Source organism: Vidua chalybeata, chromosome 8, assembly GCF_026979565.1.
Source record: "Vidua chalybeata isolate OUT-0048 chromosome 8, bVidCha1 merged haplotype, whole genome shotgun sequence".
Lineage (NCBI taxonomy): Eukaryota > Metazoa > Chordata > Aves > Passeriformes > Viduidae > Vidua > Vidua chalybeata.
In genome coordinates, this window is record NC_071537.1 from 20,636,733 (window position 1) to 20,656,557 (window position 19,825).

Below are 19,825 nucleotides of genomic sequence, written 5' to 3' on the forward strand. Positions count from 1 at the left end.
TTCTCTTGAATAAACGACCAAAGGGTGATTCTGTAGCCTTATTGTCCAGATTGGATTAGCTGTTCTATCACCCTAGGTGGTATTTTTGAGACATGACAGCTTCTTCATTTGACCTCAAAAGCTAAGCCTGCTGGTTTGGAGCCTTCTTTGAGAAGGTGATAGAAGTGACAGTATTAAGCCTACAGATATTTTGTGGCAATTTAGTGTAAACTTTACTCAGCCCATGTCCCTTAGTGAAGGAGATGTGCAGCGACCAAGATGGGTGTAACCTGCAGAATGAAAGGTTGTGAGGGTTGGATGCTGGTGGCATAGAATGTTACCTGGCCCTTTAGTGCTGTACTGTGGCCCAATACAGGGCTGATGACATAGAGGACACTTGCTGATGCTGTGTGCTGCATCTTGGTGCTCTGAGGGAGCACTGCCCTCCCTTGCACTGAGGGTGTGCTGGGGTGTAGGATACAGCACTTCTGTGTTGGAGGTACTCTGTCAGAGCTGCGAGTCTGGGGACCACTAGTGGGTAGCAGGACCATGTGACCTATTGTCCTGGGAACTCAATCTTCTGAGTTTCACCAGCAGGAGGATGGTGAGCAAATGCCTTAAGGCTCTTTCCCTTTTTCCATCCAGTACATCCATCATCGGCTGATCCATCTCACTCCAGCTGACTACGATGACTTTGTGAATGCCATCCGCAGCGCCAGAAGCGCCTTCTGCCTGACTCCCATGGGCATGATGCAGTTTAATGATATTCTCCAGAACCTAAAGCGCAGCAAGCAGACAAAGGAGCTGTGGCAAAGGGTCTCTCTGGAAATGACCACCTTCTCACCATGACATCAGGTGGAGCTCCATGGACACACAACCTTTTGCCCAACATAGTTGTAGTTCCATTTACACCATCCTTCCTTCTGGTGTCTTTTTTTAGTTTTAACTTGTTGGAAACCACTGATCTGATGTATTTATACCATGACATTCCTCTCCAGCACTGTTGCGTGTTGGCGCTCTGCTTTGCTCGCCCTTCCTCCTCCTTCTCAGTGGGCTGCAGGCTTGAGAAGCATCAGGAAATGAGAAGGAAGTTGAGCTGGCTGCCCTGTGGTGTAGTCACCGCTTTTTTCCCTGAGCCCTGGGAGGCTGTCCTGCGAGCAGTTTGCAGTGTGATTGCGCACATGTTAGAGGGGTTGGGGATTCTGTCTGAAATATTTATTTTGGCATTTATAAATATGTAAACTTTTTTTTTTTTTGTATGGGCTTCTCTTACTCCACACACCATCTCCTTTTGGAGAGTGGCTGGAGCCGCTGTGCTCAGCAAGTGGTCCCTCCATCCCTTTCAGCAACTCCTGGTGAGAGAAGCTGAGACTGGAGTAGCAAGGCCAGGGCCACCTCTGCAGCTTTCTGCAGCAGCTGAGGACAGAGGCTGGAGCTTGGGGCAGTGAGTCCTTGACTGCACTGAGCTGCCAGGAGACTGCCAGAAGTGCTTGAGCTCTTTCTCAGGAGCGTCCCTCACTGGGAACTGCTGGCTCATAGAATGTTTCGATCCTGGTTGTTACAAGTTGTACAATCCTGTTTCTTTTGGCTGGGGTATTACTTTCCTGTAATCACTTTCTTATCCCTCGTCTCTTCTCGTTTCCTGATTAAACACTTGTTTTCTTAGACTGACTCTCTCTTCTCTCTGCTATGATGTTGGCAGTCTGAAGGAGCTGGCCAGCTGTGTGTCAGTGGGAGCTCCTGTGGGCCCTGGTAGGTGTCTGCTGTGCTCTGGGGAGCAGCAATCCAGCACAAGCTGGGGCCCAAAGGTTTCTTCCCTGGTACTGCTCTGATAATGACCTTGCCTCTGCAGAGGCTGAGGTACATGTTTGATGGGTGTTGGGAGAGTTGGTGGTAAGCCTGGGGTGTTCTTCCTACAGTTCTGTCAGTCACTGGGTTCCTTTTCTAGCCTTGATACTGTGTGATAATGCAGAGCCTTGTATTTCCCAAGTATTTTGCAGAACACCAGCTGCTCCCATGCATTTAAAGAGGTATTTGGTGGACGGTGAAAGATATTTAGTAGGGACAGCATTGCAGAAAATTAAGTTTAGATAGTTTAAGTGTATAACCACATACATTTCAGGGCTTTTAAAAGTGGAAATTGGATGACTCATGGATGTTAAAAATCCCATTCTCACCAGTAACGTATTTTGCTTCTTACTTGGGTTTAGCCAATGAGTTTTAGTTTCTGCAAGTTAGAAATATGTGCCTGTTTGATATTTTCAATGATACTCTTAAAGAATAAAGTAACTCATAGGCACAGGGCGAAAGAGATGAACAGGCTCTTTTGGTTTTGCTTTGTGTAGTGCACAGGCCAGAGAGTATGGCTTAGGTTCCTCTACTTCTGATTGTGCAACAGTAACTATTTAAAGATCTCCTTATAGCTCCTTGTATTCCTCCATAAGGTGTCTAGTCACATGCTAACTAGAAATGCAGATGGTTGTAATAATAGGTTAGGTTCTGTGGTTTTTAAACTGAAGTTTGTGTTGACTATCAGCTGCCTGTTATTCTGGATTTGACTGGAGAGCACAATCTGATTATGTGTGGAAGGTTTGGGTTCCTAGAAGACTTTCTGTGCTCTGGTTCTTGCATGTTCAGAACTGTGAAAGGAGCTTAGAGAAAAATGTCTTTATTAGTCTAATAAAGTCTAATCTTTTCTAATGCTACAAAGGAAAATCTGTGGAAGAGAAGGGAGTTTGTTTTAGAAGGAAAGAAGCAGAAAGGAAATGGGTAAAAGAGCTGAATATTAAGTATCAGGAGCAGAAGTGACTTGTAGTATTAAGGATTTGGATTGAACAGGGAAATGAAATGTCAGAGCCTCATCTGTGATGTTGATTGGAAAAATACACTTAAACCCTGAGCAGGTGAGTTTTCAGACCACTGTGTCTGGTAATTTGTTGTTGTTCCTGAGCCAAGTCCCATTAAATATATCTGAGCAAGGACAGAAGTGAGGAAGGAGATGATGATGTTTTTTACTGCCATGTGGCTGTGAGGTTATTGAGGTATTTTTCCTTTGTAAGAGATGGGATGAGCCATGATGGCCCCAGAAGCATTCATTTCCTGTTAAAACAGAATAATTATTACCCACTGCAGTCTTGTTAGTCGGTTATTATTCCAGGAGTGGGAAAAATATATAGGCTTAGAAATTCTGAAAAGGCATTTCAACAGAAGACCTGTAAAAGAGGTTGCAGGCAACTCAAATTTCCTGTGACATTCAGTTAACACGTGTTTTTTCACTTGGAGTAATTGTTCTCCAGGACTTTCCCAGCAAAATGTGAAGTGTCTTCATCTGTGGACATGTTCACCTATTACCATCTTTCTTGTCTGTGAAAATTTTCTTTTGGAGGCACTTTACAGGAATATGAGTTAACAGAACAGTATTTGCCTTTGAACTTCAGTGTCTGTACAGCCTATGAACAAGGTGAGTTGGAGCCGTCCTGTAATGAAATAACGTGCCTGGCAACAGGTATGGCTGTAATTAGCCATACCCTGAAAAGCCCCCCTGTCTAGTTTTGTTTACAGTCCTTACTATTTATTTGTAATTTTTATTTTGGTTTTTGGAGAGCCTATTCAGCACTATTTTTTTGCTTGGGTTTGGTTTTTATCAAGCCTTCTGGAACTGTGGTATTTTGGAGCAGAATACAGCTTTTACTTTCCCAGCTTATTTAGCACCAGCTTGGCTATTGCTACACAGTGCTGGTGTGCTCTGTGGAACCTTGGAAACCTCAGTCAGTGGAAATGGGTAAGCACTGAAGTACCCATTAAGTTCTTCACCACCTCTTGGTCAAAGTTGTCAGCTGTAACAACACGGCATAAATTTAGAATAGTTTTTTATAAGAGGCAGAAAAGTTGTAGTTTTCTTACCTAGGCATTAAGAGAGGGGCAGGATATAAAAATGAATTTTTCAGGATGCAACTGGGAAGAGAATGTGCCAAAAGAGATATATGTTCTCACAGTGGTCTGCTACTACTGACTTTTTTTTTTTTTTTTTTTTTTTTTACTGAAGTGCAGAAAGTAAAAGGTTGGGCCATCAGGACTTCTCAGCATTTGCTCACCATGACTCTTGTATGACTTTTCTTTTAAACCCTTTTAAGCCATAGACTGAATGGCTCTCAACTACAGTTTATTTAAAATATTTTGTGTTTTCTCTTTCTGTGCCTGAATTTAAGTGCCACTGCCATGATTATGGTGAAAGCAGGATCTTTTGGTTGGTGGTGTTTTTGGTTTTTTTTAAACTGCCTCCCCCTCACTATCTCCTTGCTCCCAGGATAATTCAGATGTGGCTTTTGAACTCATTTCTGCTTCCTGTTTCCATTTTAAGGGTATTTGCATTTGGGGCAGGGTGGTGGAGGCACCTCTCCCAAAGTAGCATTAATTTGTGGAAGCTGGAAGTGCAGCTGGGGCTGTTCTGGGTGAGGCTTTTCATTTGAGCTTTCCCTGAGGGCACCATGCAGATGAACTCCGTGCTGTCAGGAGCTGCCATTACTGAATAGTGTTTCTGCTTCTTGTAAAGACTGCTCTGTAAACAAGTGACTTTTTATCTTGAGGGCTCCCAGTTAGAGTATTCATAACTACTTAGTGCTGTCCAGGCTGCACTGCACAATTCCTTTTTTGCCACGAAGGAGTTGAGTTTTAAGGGGAAAATGGTGGAAATGCATTAAATCCAGTACGTATCTGGTATATGTACATAGCATGCATTGTCAACAGGGACTGGGTCCCTGACATTTTCTTCCATGTCCTACTTACATCGCCTCATTTAAGTCATTTAAGGAACTTTTTCTCTAAGTCCTGAAAAGCACCTTGTCCAGTGACCTTTGGGTTATGGCCCAGCCTGATTTATGATCCTGTTACTGTAGTGACATAACCATGAGCTGGATTCTGACTGCTGCGATGGTGTCACCACTATGGACCTGTTGGTTTACAAGCATTGTGGAGAGATGTGAGAGCTGACAAAGCTATGGAGATGAGAAAGGTGAGAAACCAAATCTTGGAAGAAAGCCACTTTTTAAAGCTAAAAATAGATTATTTATTTCTACATAGAATGGTGAAGATGAATGTCAGGAATACTTTTTGTAGCATAACAACCTGCTAAGTGTTTCAGAGGTGAATATTACTTGGTTTGTTGTGTTTTTTAACCCCCACAGGCCTTTAAGAAAAAAGGAACAAACAAACTGATAAATGGAGAGAAGGTACCAGTGTTCCATCCACATTCTGCTATGTGATGGGGGATGGGATTCCTGAATTGAGGCAGCCTGAAAACACTTGTATGTGTGGGCTGCTACTGTGGTGGTGTCTTGTGTGCAGTTGCACCATGTCAGCCAGGAGTCCCTCAGGATTCAGCAAGAGGGTTGAGCAGATTTGTTTGATTCATTTGGCAGGTTCAGACCTGTTTATCATTACTCTTCTGGCCATGTTACTACTGATACAGGAAAATGATTGGCAAAGAATCAAAGGATTTTCTTTCCAACTGCATGTAAGGGCTGAAAAACATCAGGATGAGATTGATCAAGTGACTTGTTAGATTCCTGTGTGTCATTCTGACTTTCAGGAGCTGCAAGCTTCTGTCAGAAATATGTCTTTGCAGTGCTGTCATCCAATGAAAATTGCAATTTTCAGAGATCAGCTTTTTGTGTAGAATTGATACATGCTGTTACCCTACAGAGAAGTTCTCCAGTTCTCTTAGAAGGTCTTCACCCTATAGCTGAGATTCATACCAGTGTTCCCTGAATGTTGTGCTGACTAGAAAGAGGCAGCAGACAACTTTAAGTATCTTCCTGATTGAATTCCTTAGGTGGTTTGCAAGCACAGGTTCCAGAGAGTTTCCTAGTGTTGTTTTGCCAGTTCTCACCTTTCATGCACCTGGCTATTAGAATCACATGACCTTTTGGTTCCTGGGTCAAATTACTCCTTTTTAAATGGGAGTTGCATCAGATTAAAGAAGTATTTTTTAATACATTACCAAAGAAACCCTTAAGGTCCTCTTTTGTGCTTATCATTTTCCTTTGTCTTAGAAGTGAACTGGTTACCATGAACTTCTGTTATGCAGCAGTGAGGCAAGAAGGCGAGATTTGTTTCTACTATGGAAGTGTGAGGATCTGGGATGTTTTAGTGCCAGATGGGTCAGGATCTAGTATCCAGTGTCTCTCACTAAAAAAAGATGGAGTTTGTTGCCTTATTGGTTTCACAGAGCTTCTGATATTACACATGCTTCTCTTAGGAGGTAGTGTTTGATTCCACAGCTTTGAAGAGATGGCTGGGGAGCAGGTAGCTTCTGCATCCATGTGCAGTCAGAGAAGGGTAGCAGATCTGAAAACAGCTCTTCATCAGGTAAGGACATCCTCTGTTTGGAGCTGACCATAGCAGGTGCTTTGTTTGTCATTAGCATAAGCAGTAAGAACTAGTGCAGTACAGAAATTAGTCAACTAGGTGAGGGAAGAAATAGGTAATGAGACTTCCACAGTTGCCATTTGCTGCCTTGAGTGACAGACTATTACCAGTAAAGTAACACTGACTTACTAAGCCCCTCCCAACATTTATTCCTCATACCACATTTATTTTTACTGGGCATCTCCTCAAAGATGTACCATAGTCTGAGGTAAAGCATGAAGTAATTGTGTGACAGCCTATAATGAATTAAGAGCAGGAAAACGTTTAAGGGAGCAGCACAATCATTGGTCCTGGGATCCTCCACCTCCTGTGGCAGCATGTGAAAATGTCTTGCTGCTGCCAGGGTTATTTGTGAAGTGTCTGGTGAAGGGAGAGCTCTCACAAGCATGACTATTCAAACAATGCTTTCCTTCCAGTTTTTACTGTAAGGGCTGCTGTGCCAGGACAGCAACCTGGACAGGAGGAACAGAGCCAAGCTCTGCTATGGCAGGCACAGCAGCTGGAAACAACTGCAGTAGCCAGGATTGGCCCCAAAGTCACCACTATTGCAAACCAGTAAGAATGAGTCTCAAACTCCAGGCTGCAAGCTGTAGCACACTGCTTCTACATTGTTTCAAATGTAATTTAAACACCACTGTTGGCCTTCCAAATACCAGCTCTAAGGCCTGGAGGAGGCTTTTCAGTTTTTCTTACCCTTGTTACCAGCTTAGCATCCATGACACCACTTCAAATCATCACAAAGAAGAAAAATAAGTAGTACATTTATTGAATCTCCACTTACTACTACTTCTAGCCTTTATTCAGACACATGTGCTCAGCTTCGAGAGCCAAGAATTTCTTCATAATCATTCAATGTGAATGATGCTATACATGAATCAAGTGCAGGAAGTTGGGCTTTTCTCTCTAACAGGAATGAGAGAGGGGTTTCTAGTCTTTCCATCTGTTTTTTGGCTGCACAAAATAACCCTTTCCAAGGGTACATGAAATAAAATACTATATTGCATACTATATACATTTACATACAACGGTAAATGCACCATTCATTCAGAAATACACAATACCTAAGGCTCAATGGAAAAGCTCAGTTGAAGCAACTTTTCTCTGGATGAGAGAGAAGTGGCTTGTGACAGTTGTGGAAGTTTCCATAACCTGTTCATGTGGATCCTGCCCCTCTGCAGCACTCTGAGGACCACCTGTGCCTGGGAAGGAGGGCTCAAAGAAAATATATACAACCATGATGGAGGATTTCCTCTGAGAATAATTATCCAGCAACTGCAGGAGGAGGCAAAGTACCTTAGTGTACTTACTTTACCGTATACAGAAGCCCCTTTTAGGCATAGGAAGCCACTTCTGGTGCACAGCTGTCCCTTTATATCTGAACAATACTTAGTTTTAACTGGTTTTTTTTTTTCCTTTTCTCCTTGGACTGTTGGTGTGCAGGAAGATTAAAACAGTGCTAGCAACTGGACTATGTGGTAGGGGCACTGGACTGCTGGAAAGGGATTTTTTTTTTTTTTAAGCTGATTAGACATGGGGAACTGAATTGCCTGCTTTCAGCTGAAACATCAGCCTTATTTTGCAATACCTGAGCTTTGCCTCCCCCTGCTGCTGTGCTGCATTTACACACAGCTCCCAAGTGCTCTACAGGGACATTACTGCTCCTTGGTTATCTTTTGAAATGTCCTAAGTCCCTGCAGAGAAATACTTGCCATGTTGCCACATGTGGCAAGCCTTTTCTCTAAGATAACAATTCATTGACTAGAGTCACTAGACACTGTATCACACCCAAAGCACTGCAGATAAGGAGAGATAAGGGTACCTGTCTCTCCCTGTCCCCACAGGTGCAGTCCCCACCATCTCCACACAGCAGCACAGGCAGGAACAAGGCATTTTTGGGCCTCACTGTGCCAGATAGACTATGGATAAAAGCTGGGCTTCACTGCACTAGATTCCCCTTTTATTAGGCTGCTGCTCTTTTCTCAGCAGCGGGCTCAATTGTCTCCCCTCTTCAGCCTTTACTTCTGGGCTCAGAGGAGTAACACATTAACTCCAGCTCGTGCCTTTTCATAGACTGAGAAAAGTAATTTAAAAATACACAAAGTGTTAACTCTGCTCTCTCCCCTGCTCTAAATAGGGCAGGCATTTGAAATCCTTCCTCTAAGTAAAAGTTGAATTGTAGTAGCAGACCATTAATACTCAAGAATGTGACTTGCACTCTATGCCCCAAGGCAGTGTCAGGGCAGCAGCCCTTTCCAAGGGTGGGGCAAGGCTCCACATGCACATTCTCTGCTCCTGCTCCTTTGTCCAGTTGTTTTGGCTTGACAAGAGATGGCATCATAGCACACGTTGGAGCACCACACAGCCCAATGGCACTGAGGGCAAGGGAGTCCCTCTCAGCTCCAGCTGGAGTTTTGCAGTTCCTCTCGGAGCCAGGTTGGAAGGGGCTGCCCCAGTCTGTTCATCAGCTTGGATAATTCAATGTTGTGCTCCCGGTAGAAGTCTCTTAGAAAGAGCCGTGACTGTGGAAAAAATAGACCACATGAGCATGAAGGATGTTACCCTCAACACATGCTCCACAGGTCATCTAGAGCAGATGGTAGGAAAATCCATGTGGGTTTGCTGGGATGTTTCTACATCTCTTGTTGCCAAGAGATTTGAGACAGCTACTCACCAAGGAATCCATATCAGGGTATTTCCTTCCTTTACTCTTTCCTAGGCATTTAGTCTTTCCTCCATCCAGCAGCTGGCACCAAAATCCTTTTGCTTCATCAAATCTGAAAAAGACATTTATCTTTGAAAGATACAGCTAAATACCCAATTAGCAGCAGCAGAAATTAAGTAACTCCAGAGTTATTTCCTATTTCCGTGCTTTACCTATTTATTTTGTGATATTGGTTCCTTGGGTTTTTTTACCACTGGACTACTTTGACAAGAAATCTATTACGAACATGATGGTTTCAGCTTTATGTGAATTTCAGATGTAACATGGTTACACAATTTGTTCAGCTGGGGGAAAGATAATAATCAGTTTTTTGGTGTATGTAAATTCTTTTAAATCTCCTCTCTATAGCTGAATATTAGAGAATCCCCTGACTGTTTATAAAGAGTCAAGTGTTTCTTTTCTTGCTAAAACACAGGCATGAGGCAGATCCATGTCTGGATCTGGCTTGGTCTGTCCCTTCAGCTGGCCAAAGGTGAGCTTGAGGTTTGAGCAAGTCTCCTGAAGAAATCTGAGGCAAGCTGACAAATCCCATCTATTTTCTGACCTTGGCTGAGGGGTATCAGCCAGTACCACTACTGTAGATACTCCATTCACCATCAGCACATGTGCTGCAGCAAGTGAAGCTTTCAAGTAACCTGACATTTCTCTAAATGTGTTCCCTCCTGGGGAGCTGTGTGCCACCCCTTTGGAAACAGCTGTAGGGAGAGAACTGAATTAGCTGTCCTCTCTTTAATGTGAAAGGAAAGGGCAATTGTTCTGTGTCTACATGCATGCATCCCCACCCACCAGCCTCAGTTGGCATAGGCTGTGACAGCAAAGAAGATGTGAAAATAGGTTTCAGCTGCAAAGAACAATATTCAGCATCTTCAGTGGGCTTGCAGAGTTTCCACTGAACACTGGTATGGCCACAGTACACCTACAACAGCACTTAATCTATTCAAATTAACTGTACATGTAGTGTGGGCAAGATCACAGTCACAACTCCGTAACATCCTGTAACTGTAGCAGTGAGGTGGTGCCTCTGCTAATGCTCCCTCAGACAGCTCTGGGCACCTGTCAAATCCATGTCATCTCTAATAACAGGCTCTTTACCTCAAAACTGTGCAGTGCAGCCCTAATCTCCATCTGGGTGAAGATATGAGCAGATTGTCACACATTTTTTATCATACCTCCTCTACTTTTTGTCAGATACAGGTATAACACAAAGCATAAGGAGTGCTAATAATTCCAGCACCTTTTCTGAAACACAAAGACCAAATGGAAAAAACATCATAGTTACTGCTGTGAACAACTTCATTCTTCTCCATGACAGTGTCAAAATTTCAGGAAACACCAAGGTATGATTCCAGTCTCCACAAAGCATCTCATGCTATCTGAATCTAATTTTAGGGTTAGGCATAACTGACATCCTGGCAGATCTTGTGATTGGAGACAAGAAGTATTCTTTCAGTCACGGGCTTCCTGGCTGAGAAAGCATCCTCCCAAAATGGAGTTATTTCCCTACCTGAGGGCCTGGGTGTAGTTGAAGAGCGGCGTAACTCCCAAGAACTTCTGGATGTTGTCCATTACAGAGGCAGGGTTGTGTCTCAGCTCCTGACCATCCACAATGAGAAGCTGAAAAGAGAACAGTTGCCTTAGCTTCTACCAGCTTGTGCTGACACCATTGAGCTTCCTCCATCTCTAACTGCCCTGACCTGTGAGTACAAGCAGCCAAAATCTGTCTGTTGTAGAAATCAGTGGGGGGATGTGGCCCTTTTGTCACCAGAGAGAGAGAAGTTATGATATGGGCCACAAGTACCATATAACAGTGCATCATGACAGGCTTTGCTTAATAAAGTTGTCTTTGGCCAAATGCCCTGTAACTAAGATCTAAGGCCCAGCAGCAGCATGTACACATTGTCTCTGGAAACCTTTATTTTTTTTTTTTTTTGATGTCAACAGCCATTGTGCTGGGTATTCTCCTGTTACATGTCATACAAATAACAACATTTGTGCTAATAAATTACCTACTCCAAAGAACAGAATGGAGCAATAATCACATGAACTGAAGATTGTTCTGCAGTAAGAACAAGGAGGTGTGTGTTTGGCTCCATCATTCCTCACAGCAATAACCTTCAGGAACAGTAAGGCAATGAGATACAAGCCTAAGAATGCTTTACCATTTATCTCTCTTTTAGTCTTGACAGCTCTGTCATGTACAGTTCAGGCTCTGCTGCTTGGGCAGAGAATAAGAGACCAAATGGACATTATAAACCTCTGCTGGATTACAGACTGTCTTAAGAATAACTCCAGCAGGAGAAAGTACTTGAAAGAACATATCTTGACTCACAGTAATCACAGATAGATAGATAGATAGATAGATAGATAGATAGATAGATAGATAGATATCTTAGTTTAGAAACTTCTTCAGAATTTAGAGACTGAAATAGTCCACACTATCTATTAATTTGCATTTTTGCAAATTTATATACAAAACACTGAATCCTGACATCTCTGCAGTAAATCTTCCCTTCAGCAGACAGCTGAAGACTTCACACATGGGAACTAACAAAAGGCAGAGTCCACGAGCCTCTCTGTAAAGCAACAAAACCACAGCAAGTGGCTGAAGACCTTCTGGGCCTGAAGAGGGTCCCTGGACTGCAGACTGCCAAGATGAAAGGAAGGGAGTTCTAACACTGCTCTTCTTGCTGAAATTCCCAGTACTGTGGAGCTTTCTAGGAGACCACAGTATCCTCCTGCACTCATTTTCTTTTACAAATACAATAAAGTGCAAAATTGGAGTATTCAAGCCTGATTTTTTACCCACTCATAACAGGAGAAAAGAAAGGCTTTTGTTCCAAAAGACAGGAAAGAAGGTAAAATTAAATTTTGGAGCATGTGGGGAGCACATGCTCATGAATCAGTTTGTTCCCCTCTCCTCTACACTAAACCTGCAAGGGGCTCCACAAGACCCTCTCCTACCTGCCCAGAGGGATAGTAGGTCAGCCAGCGCTCCAGGTGAGTGGAATACCAGCCAGGGAACAGGCATCGGCTCTGCAGGTTGCGCAGCTCCTGCGGGGCCTGGGATTTTGCAGAGATCACTTGGTAGAAGGTGTAATTGAGCGCCACAGGGTCATTGTGAGCACGCTGGTGCTGAAAAACACAAGCTGAATTCAGGAGCAGGAACACGATTCTGCCTTATGCTTCTCAGTGCAGGCCCCAATGACTCAGCACAGCCACCCACCAATGCCTCTGTATGTGAATCTGTCCACACCCTGCAGGGAACCTGCCTCCTCCAGGGAAGCACATCCATGGGCTTTCGACCTCCCTCACTGAAATATCTCTGTGGCCCTTACCCCCAGCACAGTGCAGGGAAGTTACCTGATACCAAGAATAGGCTCGGTCAGCAGGGTTGATCAGAACAGTAATGATTTTGGCTCGAGGCAGCAGGGCTGCACCACGTTTTGGTACCACCTCTGTGTCAAAGTAATTGGCACTCTTCTCAAACATGAAGTCTGTGCTGGCATTGGAGGGAATGGGAAAGAATTCCATGTACCTGCCAAACAGATGGGATGCTGGTGAGCAGCATGGCCCAGCAAGAAAAGGTACAGCCCCACAATGCCCTTACTCATCTTCAACAGACACAGCTGCAGCAAAATTGCACCTCCCCAGGAATGCAGGGGATGAACAAAGGAGTGCAGATGTAGCAGAGACATAATTCAAAAAGGGGTGGTGGCACATGACAAATAAAGTTGAGAAATGATACAAAGGTAAGAAAATATTTTGCTGAGAGTGTGTTCCCCAAATCCCTGGGCAATGGAAAGAAAAACCTGAGGGTAAGGTCCCAGTTGCAAGCTTTAGCATGAAAGACATTTTGTCCAAGAGTACAGTCAGAATTGTCTGCCTGCCTTGTCACCAACCACTCGCTTAAACCTGTCTAAAGCATTTGTCTCTTTGTACCTCAATCCATAGCTGAGGTGCACGGTAAAGAGCTCTGCCCTGCCTCACAGGGAGCTTGTTGAATAAGTAACATGGAAACTGTAAGATATATGATTAACAGGGTAAGAGGGTAAGGCAGGCTGGGGACTAGGAAGCACTGGAAGGCTGATCTGTGCTCAAATCTAAGCTGTGCAACAAACGCAAATTCCATGTTAAATACAAAGATTCTCCCCTTGCATGTGATGCCACACTCAGATCAATCTGGAGGACTTTTCCAGGGGATGCACATAGGAACCCTCACTTTCTAACCTGTCAGCTAGTGTAACTGGCTCTGTAGTGCTTGACTTCTGTGAGCTCTGCTCAAGTACTAACCATCTTCCAGTATCTTTTCAGAAGTCCCCTAAATGATTAGAGAAGTCCATCTCCCACAGCTCATGAGGAAAGAAATCCCAGAATGCCTTTGTGCCACAGAGTCATCCCTCAGAGCCACACACAAGGAAGGCCAGTGCCACTGTCAGCCAAAGCTACTGCTTTGATTAAGGAACACCTTTAAACTTTCTCTCCCTGGAAACCCAGTGGCATAATAGTGCCATGGTGACACTAGAATTTCCCTGCCAGGTGGAAACTTCTACATGCAAACTCCCAGGTATGCATATGGATACTGGAGCCAGCATAAGGAACACAGTGGTGGTTCTAAGTGTCAAGGCCTGAGAATAATAGCAAAGAGGCTGTCCCCTCCAGTATTATGTGTTTTAACCTGAAACCATGAAGAACTTTGTAATGAGAACACTGCTGTCTGTTTTGCATGTCAAATGCATGTCAAAGTAAAAGTAACTTCATGACAGCAGTGCATTCAACAAAGACTTCCTGAATTTTTAAAGCTAAATCAGGCCTACAACTCTCCTGGAGAAGAGTCAGTAAAATGAGAAATTACCTGTGCTGCTCTTGGGACTACACAGCTGGGTTACTAGGAAAACAGAAAGCATGCACTGAGCAAAGCAAGGAAGAACAGCTGTTCAGAAACAGAGAAGCTGCTAAGGGGGACAAGGTGGACATACAGAGAGACTTGGGAGAAGGCAACATGTGTCAGGTTTCTTACCAATCAATTCCTTTGTGATAGTTGGGGCCATTAAAAAACTGGATCTCCTCAAAGGTGGATGGGCTTGGGAAGTTACTGGTGACAGCTGGATGCATGGTCAAGAAGAAGTGCACAGCTGTTGTGCCTGCAACAGGAACCAGTTAATGGGATCTGAGTCACACATAATGCTCTGGCTGAATTAAAGGCTTACCTACACTGTAAGAAACGGTTCCCAGGTGGGCACACTCCTCTCCTTTGTAGCAGACCAACCCCGTAGCTCATGCAGGTTACAACAGCAGTGACACCAAGCACTGCTCAGTCAAGTTCAATACACATTTTAACTCATGCAGCTGATTTGAATTGCCTCCTTTGCAAGACAGCTGCCACCCATGTCAGCTACTCCCATGCCAGTGGCACAGCCACACTGCCATGTGGCAGAACGCAAACCTGCCACATGAGAGGTGGCCTGGGCAGGAGGTGTGCTAGGGGCAACATTAGTGTCCTGGGGTGAGAACTCCACCAGAGATACCTTGTCCTGCCTTTGCTGTATGTTGCTGAGATGTTTTCCCTTTACCCTGCTATTACTGAGCCACCTGCAACCAGCCTGAGTCGTGATACAGGAGGGCTCATGCTGCACACACACCATCAGAGCTTCCCAGTGACACAGCCAGGGGACAGCAACTCTCCTGGGACAAGCTTTGTTCCAAGTCCAGGATCACCATTTGCTGTGGATAGTTGGTACTGCTGCTGCACTGCAGTACACAGAAAGCTAAGGCTTGTAGACCTGGTCGTAGCTGAAGAGATTTTGCTCTCTGCAGCCTAGAAGGGAAATTGTCAGTACAGTATATGCATCTATGTCACTGCCAACCACAATGCCACAGCAGTTAAAAGGTGGTGACAGAGATCAGACAAAGGCGTTTCTCTCCTTCCTAATGGCAGTGACATGGAGCATGCAGTGGGTACACAGATCTGCAGCAATAAAAGCACTAGGGGACATTCACTGTAACATTTGCTACGTGTGTATGCTTGGTCCTGCGACAGCCTGTTTGTGACCCACTAAGGTCACAGGTTCTCTGAGCTTACATGTAAAGCCAAAACAGGTAGGACAAGCCAAGCACAGTACTGACAGACTTGCCAGATTTAGGTTAGAACATATCTGAGATTATCTGAAATGTCCTCTGTGGCCATTTGGCAGCTTGTGCAAAGGGCAGCCATACAAATCTACAGCACGGACCTGCCCAGCTCTCTGCAAGAGTGAAATGGAAGCTGCAATGTATGTAACAGTGTTCACATTACCAGTTTTCTGAGGTCCCACGATGAGGAACTTGGGGAGTCGATCACACGTTTTCTCTTTCGACCAGATATCCTTGTGCCTTTTATCATCACAGGGATTCTGTAACACAAGTGATGAGATTAAGCATTACCACAGAAGGTAATGGCAAGGGGAGGAAAAGCTGGAAGGGCCAGTCCTCTTGGGAAAATGCTATTAGCATATGAAGAACACTTCAGAGCCACACTGCTGCTTTGCCAGGCATCAAGTATTAAGTAAAAACACTGGGGACTATTTCCAAAAGCTCCAGTGACACAGGATCCAGAGTCCCTCTGAGAGTGTTAACCACAGGCCTTGCCCTATCGTAGCCATACTGGGCTGGGCCACCGTGACAGCACAGCTCAGCATCTGTGAACTTCTGGCAGACAGACAACTCTATCACCTTCAGCTAATTTCATCGGCTCATTACCATGCAGAGAGTTGCTGCACTGGGATAAAATGGAATAAGCGCGTTTTTATTTAATGAACATGAATTCTGCAGTGTGAAATTACTTTGAGATTAATCACATTAACATGCCTGCAGGCTCCTCCAGAACCAGGGCTCTTGCTTGCACACTTTACATTTCACAGCAGCTTGCTCTAATACAAGCCCTTTAATGACCCAAATGCCTGCAAGCTGGACCCCGGTCATGTATGACAGTCAATCCCTGTCCCTCAGCTCACACTGTGACTGTGTCCTACTGCTCCTACTCCCCATCCCTTCCACCTTGCCATTTGCCAGAGGCAGCCTGAAGCCACAAATTTAAACCTAAAAGCTTTATGCTTTACTGCTCTGCACTCTGGATCAGCAGTCTTGCTACACTTCAAATGTGGGGATACACCTCTTACAAAATCACTAGGAGCAGTAAAAGCTGCCTTCTCACCTGCCACAAGGGATTCTTCTCCTGTGGGAAGATTTCAAAGTACTTTTTTGCAAGTTGGACTGGAGGCAATGTTTGCAGGCGAAGGTTGGTCCAGCACTGCACAAACTTGACCAGGCTCTCAAAAGTATACAGTCCAAGACGGTCATTCCCATAGTTGGACAGGTGTGTCATGAAGATGCTGATCTGAAAATAAAAAAGACATGGGATACTGGTAGACCAGGTAACAGAACTGTTTCTGCCTAGCTTGATTCCATGGTCAGCAAGAAGCTGTTCACAACTCAGACTGCCATGGCTGTCTTGGCTGACAAATGTCTATCTGCCAGGAAACAGTGCTTAGAAAACAAGAACTCAGGAGAGGAGGGTCACAGACCTCTCAGTAATCCCTAGGAATGGTGCAGGGTCATGATAACTGAACCCTGGATCTGAGTCCAGAACAGTTTCAAAATCCCATTCAAGTGGCTCTAGGACATTAGGTGAACAAGGCTTAGCAACTACCTACTAGTCAAAAACCTTACAAAGCCTCTTTCATGGGAAAACAGGAGCTTCCCTTCCCCTCCCCAAGGTACAACCAGGGCAACCTCTTGAGCTGCAGAGTCTGCTACAGCAGGGCAGCAAGCCAGGGAGGGGGCACCACGCTGCAGGCCAGGCCACACAGCACAAGAATGGTTGTCACAGGAGTCCTTCTTGGGCCCACAGCCCATCAACTTTCATTTTCTTTGGAGCTGACATCTCAAATGTAAAGGAACAACTGGCAACTCCCACTTTAAAATATAAACAGGTGTGTCTGGGGATCTGAACAGGGACTGCAAAGAGACACTGCAGTAGGATATTGTCCTAGAAACAGACACCGGCTGCTAAGTTTTAGCCTGCAAGAACCTTCAGGCAGCCCCTGAAAAAAAATCCTGCCAAGCTTTAACATCCATGGGCAAAGTGGCACTCAACAGCCGTGGCAGCACTGCAGCGCTCAGGGGGTTGTGTACTATCTCTGTTGTGCCAAGCCATCTCTTCCCTCAAGCAGATGCATTTTTCTCCTGTCAGTTTTTCACTATTTTAACTTTTGGAAAAGAGTGCAAAGGACTCTTGTCAGCTTAACTCTAGTGTGTGGTTTTGATATGTCCCATGAAATTCAGCATCCCAGTGCCCGTAACACAATGGCACTTTGCCAGACATAAACCACATCATGGTAGAAGTTAGAAAAACAAAAGCAGAACACTGAGGCCAGTGGAGGAATGGCTGATTTAGTGCTCCTTGTCCACTGTCTGCAAGTGCAGGGAGAGAAAATGACCTCAATCACAGCAGGGGCACCCATTGCTGTACAGTCCTGGGTTCAATTCTGGTGACACCACGTAAGGTCAGGAGGCAATGACAGGCTTTCCTGGCAGGGGGCAGGAACGGCTTTCCCACTCACAGTAGGAAAAGAACAAAATGGGGAAGCAGGAGACAGATGGTCTTGGGATGAAGACATTTACTGGCACTGAGGAAGTTGGAATTCAGTTTTCTGCCCAGTGTCACCATGGGCTGGTCTCAGCAAGAGAAGAGATACCTATAGAAAGCAGCTCTTTGTGCCTGAGCCATCCCCAAGACCATATGAAACAAAACTAATTCTCTAATTCTGTCCATAAGGTGCTCACAACCCAGCATCTTTGGGTTGGCAACAGAAAACACTGGTAGGACTCTGGGACACATGGAAAGTAAGTGGAGATCAAGATTTATCATGTTTGTCTACCTGCGACTTTTTCACCTCTGGTTCCCTACTGAGCTGACAGAGAGGCCCTGCCAGACAGGCTCTGGCACCACTTCAAAGAGCAGCATGTGTCCGGTGCTGTTATGTAAGAAGGATGTGCTAAATACTACACAGAGCAGAGGACAGAAAGATCTGTGTAACTGCAAGGCATGGTGGCAAAAGCATGCATCTCATGTTGTATTTTGCCCCTTTCTGGGAGACATCAGGAAGGTTCTGTGACAGCAAAATATGCCTCATCCCTTTCACTTGCTGGTGAAATATGAAGAGAAAAAATTTGCTGCATGAGGAATCTGGCTCACTGGCACAAATCAAATACCACAGCAGGGAAGACAAAGGAGACTACCTGGGACCCCTTCAAGATTTCCAGAATAAAAAAACAGCCTGCATGTGCTCCATGTTGGCAACTGTGTCTCAAGACTGACTACATTTGGTAAAATGGCTCACGCAGGTAATGCTGCCACCTGCAAACAGTCCCAAGCAACTGGATTTGGAAGAAGAAAAGACAAACTCGGCTGATGAGCCATTTCCCTGGACTTTTGAGTGTGAAGTCATGGCCTGTAACATGTGCACTGTTTAACAAGGCCTGGCAGCCTGCTCTGCCCCATCACAGCTACTGCTGCCAGAACAGCTCCGAGCACTACTTCTGACATAAGCTACACTCCAGGGCCATCTCCCTCCCTCCCTCCCATCCACACCCACTGACTCTGCAGACTGACTTGGAAGTAACACCTCCCTCCTCTCCCCTCCCTTCAACTGTCAGTGTGCTGTGATTTCCCTTCTTTCACACTGAGGAAAGATGAAAGCAAAGGTCCCAGAGAGCCTAGCATACAGAAACAGAAGGATATGAGCACCCTTGCAATAACAGCAGTTGTGGGCACAGCAGTAACCGGCCTGCACAGTGTGAGCAGAAGTGTTTGTGAGAAGCAATCAGCCTGTGCTCAGGATCAACAGCTATTCTGACATCAGACCTTGTTCACTAGTCAAAAGATCAAACATCTTCTGTTTGCACTGTGGAGTTGATCATACACATACAGGCTTGGAGACTCCTCCATGTCACTTAATGGGAGCTGGAAGCACCAGAAAGGGCTGAAAGAGCCTGGTCCAAGTCTGCTATGGATCACTGCTGGGGCTGCAGAGCTGGCCAGCTTTCTCTCAGGCCCCTGAGATGGCTCTATCAGCAAGGGGAGGAATGCAAGGTCTGAGTCACTGTGCAAACACCAGAGGAGCTTAGAGCACAGCACTCTGCTCTGACACAGAGAAATGCTACACTGCCAAAAGGAAGCAGAAGTGTAAACATGGGAAGCATCCGAAAGTGCCTGAAAGAGTTTTAAGTCACCACAAAGGGCCAACAGTAAATCTGGCAAATAAGCTCATCCTGTACCAGAACACAATTTTCCTAAATTGTATTTGGATCACAGATTACTGCCAGCTGCTTTGACCATCACATCTTATCAGTAAATTTTATTGGGTAGTTGTAGATACTATGTTTCTATTAATTCTTTGGCACAGTCTCCGAGATCAGTAAAGATCTCTGGATTACAGCATAGCAACTTGTTTTCCAGGAGAAACCTATAGCCTTTACTTTCACAGAGGCTGTTTCTGCATGCTTCAAGATTTGACAATTACAGAGTGGGGCAAGGTGCAATTCACCCAGCATATGGGAACACAAGCCCAGGAAAGAAATTGTCAAGAGAAAACAGTTTCTTTCCATCTGACTGGTCACTCCATATGTAATGCAAAGAACAACCTCCTCATTCCAAACTTT

The 19,825-nt window shown here is 44.8% G+C and overlaps 2 protein-coding genes across 10 annotated transcripts in view; one reads left to right on the forward strand and one right to left on the reverse strand.

The window, feature by feature from the left end:
* Positions 1–1,646, forward strand: part of ZSWIM8 (zinc finger SWIM-type containing 8) — a 53,678-nt gene extending 52,032 nt beyond the window's left edge. For all 3 annotated transcript variants that reach the window (XM_053948834.1, XM_053948833.1, XM_053948832.1), the window contains one exon: positions 625–1,646. In XM_053948834.1, the coding sequence (XP_053804809.1) occupies positions 625–828 (204 nt within the window). In that variant the 3' untranslated portion in view covers positions 829–1,646. The remainder of the gene's footprint in view (positions 1–624) is intronic.
* Positions 1,647–7,150: 5,504 nt separating this feature from the next.
* The window catches only part of NDST2 (N-deacetylase and N-sulfotransferase 2), a 131,684-nt gene continuing 119,009 nt past the window's right edge, over positions 7,151–19,825 (reverse strand). For all 7 annotated transcript variants that reach the window (XM_053948984.1, XM_053948987.1, XM_053948989.1 and 4 more), the window contains 8 exons: positions 16,317–16,499; positions 15,420–15,516; positions 14,145–14,268; positions 12,488–12,662; positions 12,089–12,259; positions 10,632–10,741; positions 9,077–9,179; positions 7,151–8,924 (listed from right to left, as the gene is read on the reverse strand). In XM_053948984.1, the coding sequence (XP_053804959.1) occupies positions 8,799–8,924; positions 9,077–9,179; positions 10,632–10,741; positions 12,089–12,259; positions 12,488–12,662; positions 14,145–14,268; positions 15,420–15,516; positions 16,317–16,499 (1,089 nt within the window). In that variant the 3' untranslated portion in view covers positions 7,151–8,798. The remainder of the gene's footprint in view (positions 8,925–9,076; positions 9,180–10,631; positions 10,742–12,088; positions 12,260–12,487; positions 12,663–14,144; positions 14,269–15,419; positions 15,517–16,316; positions 16,500–19,825) is intronic.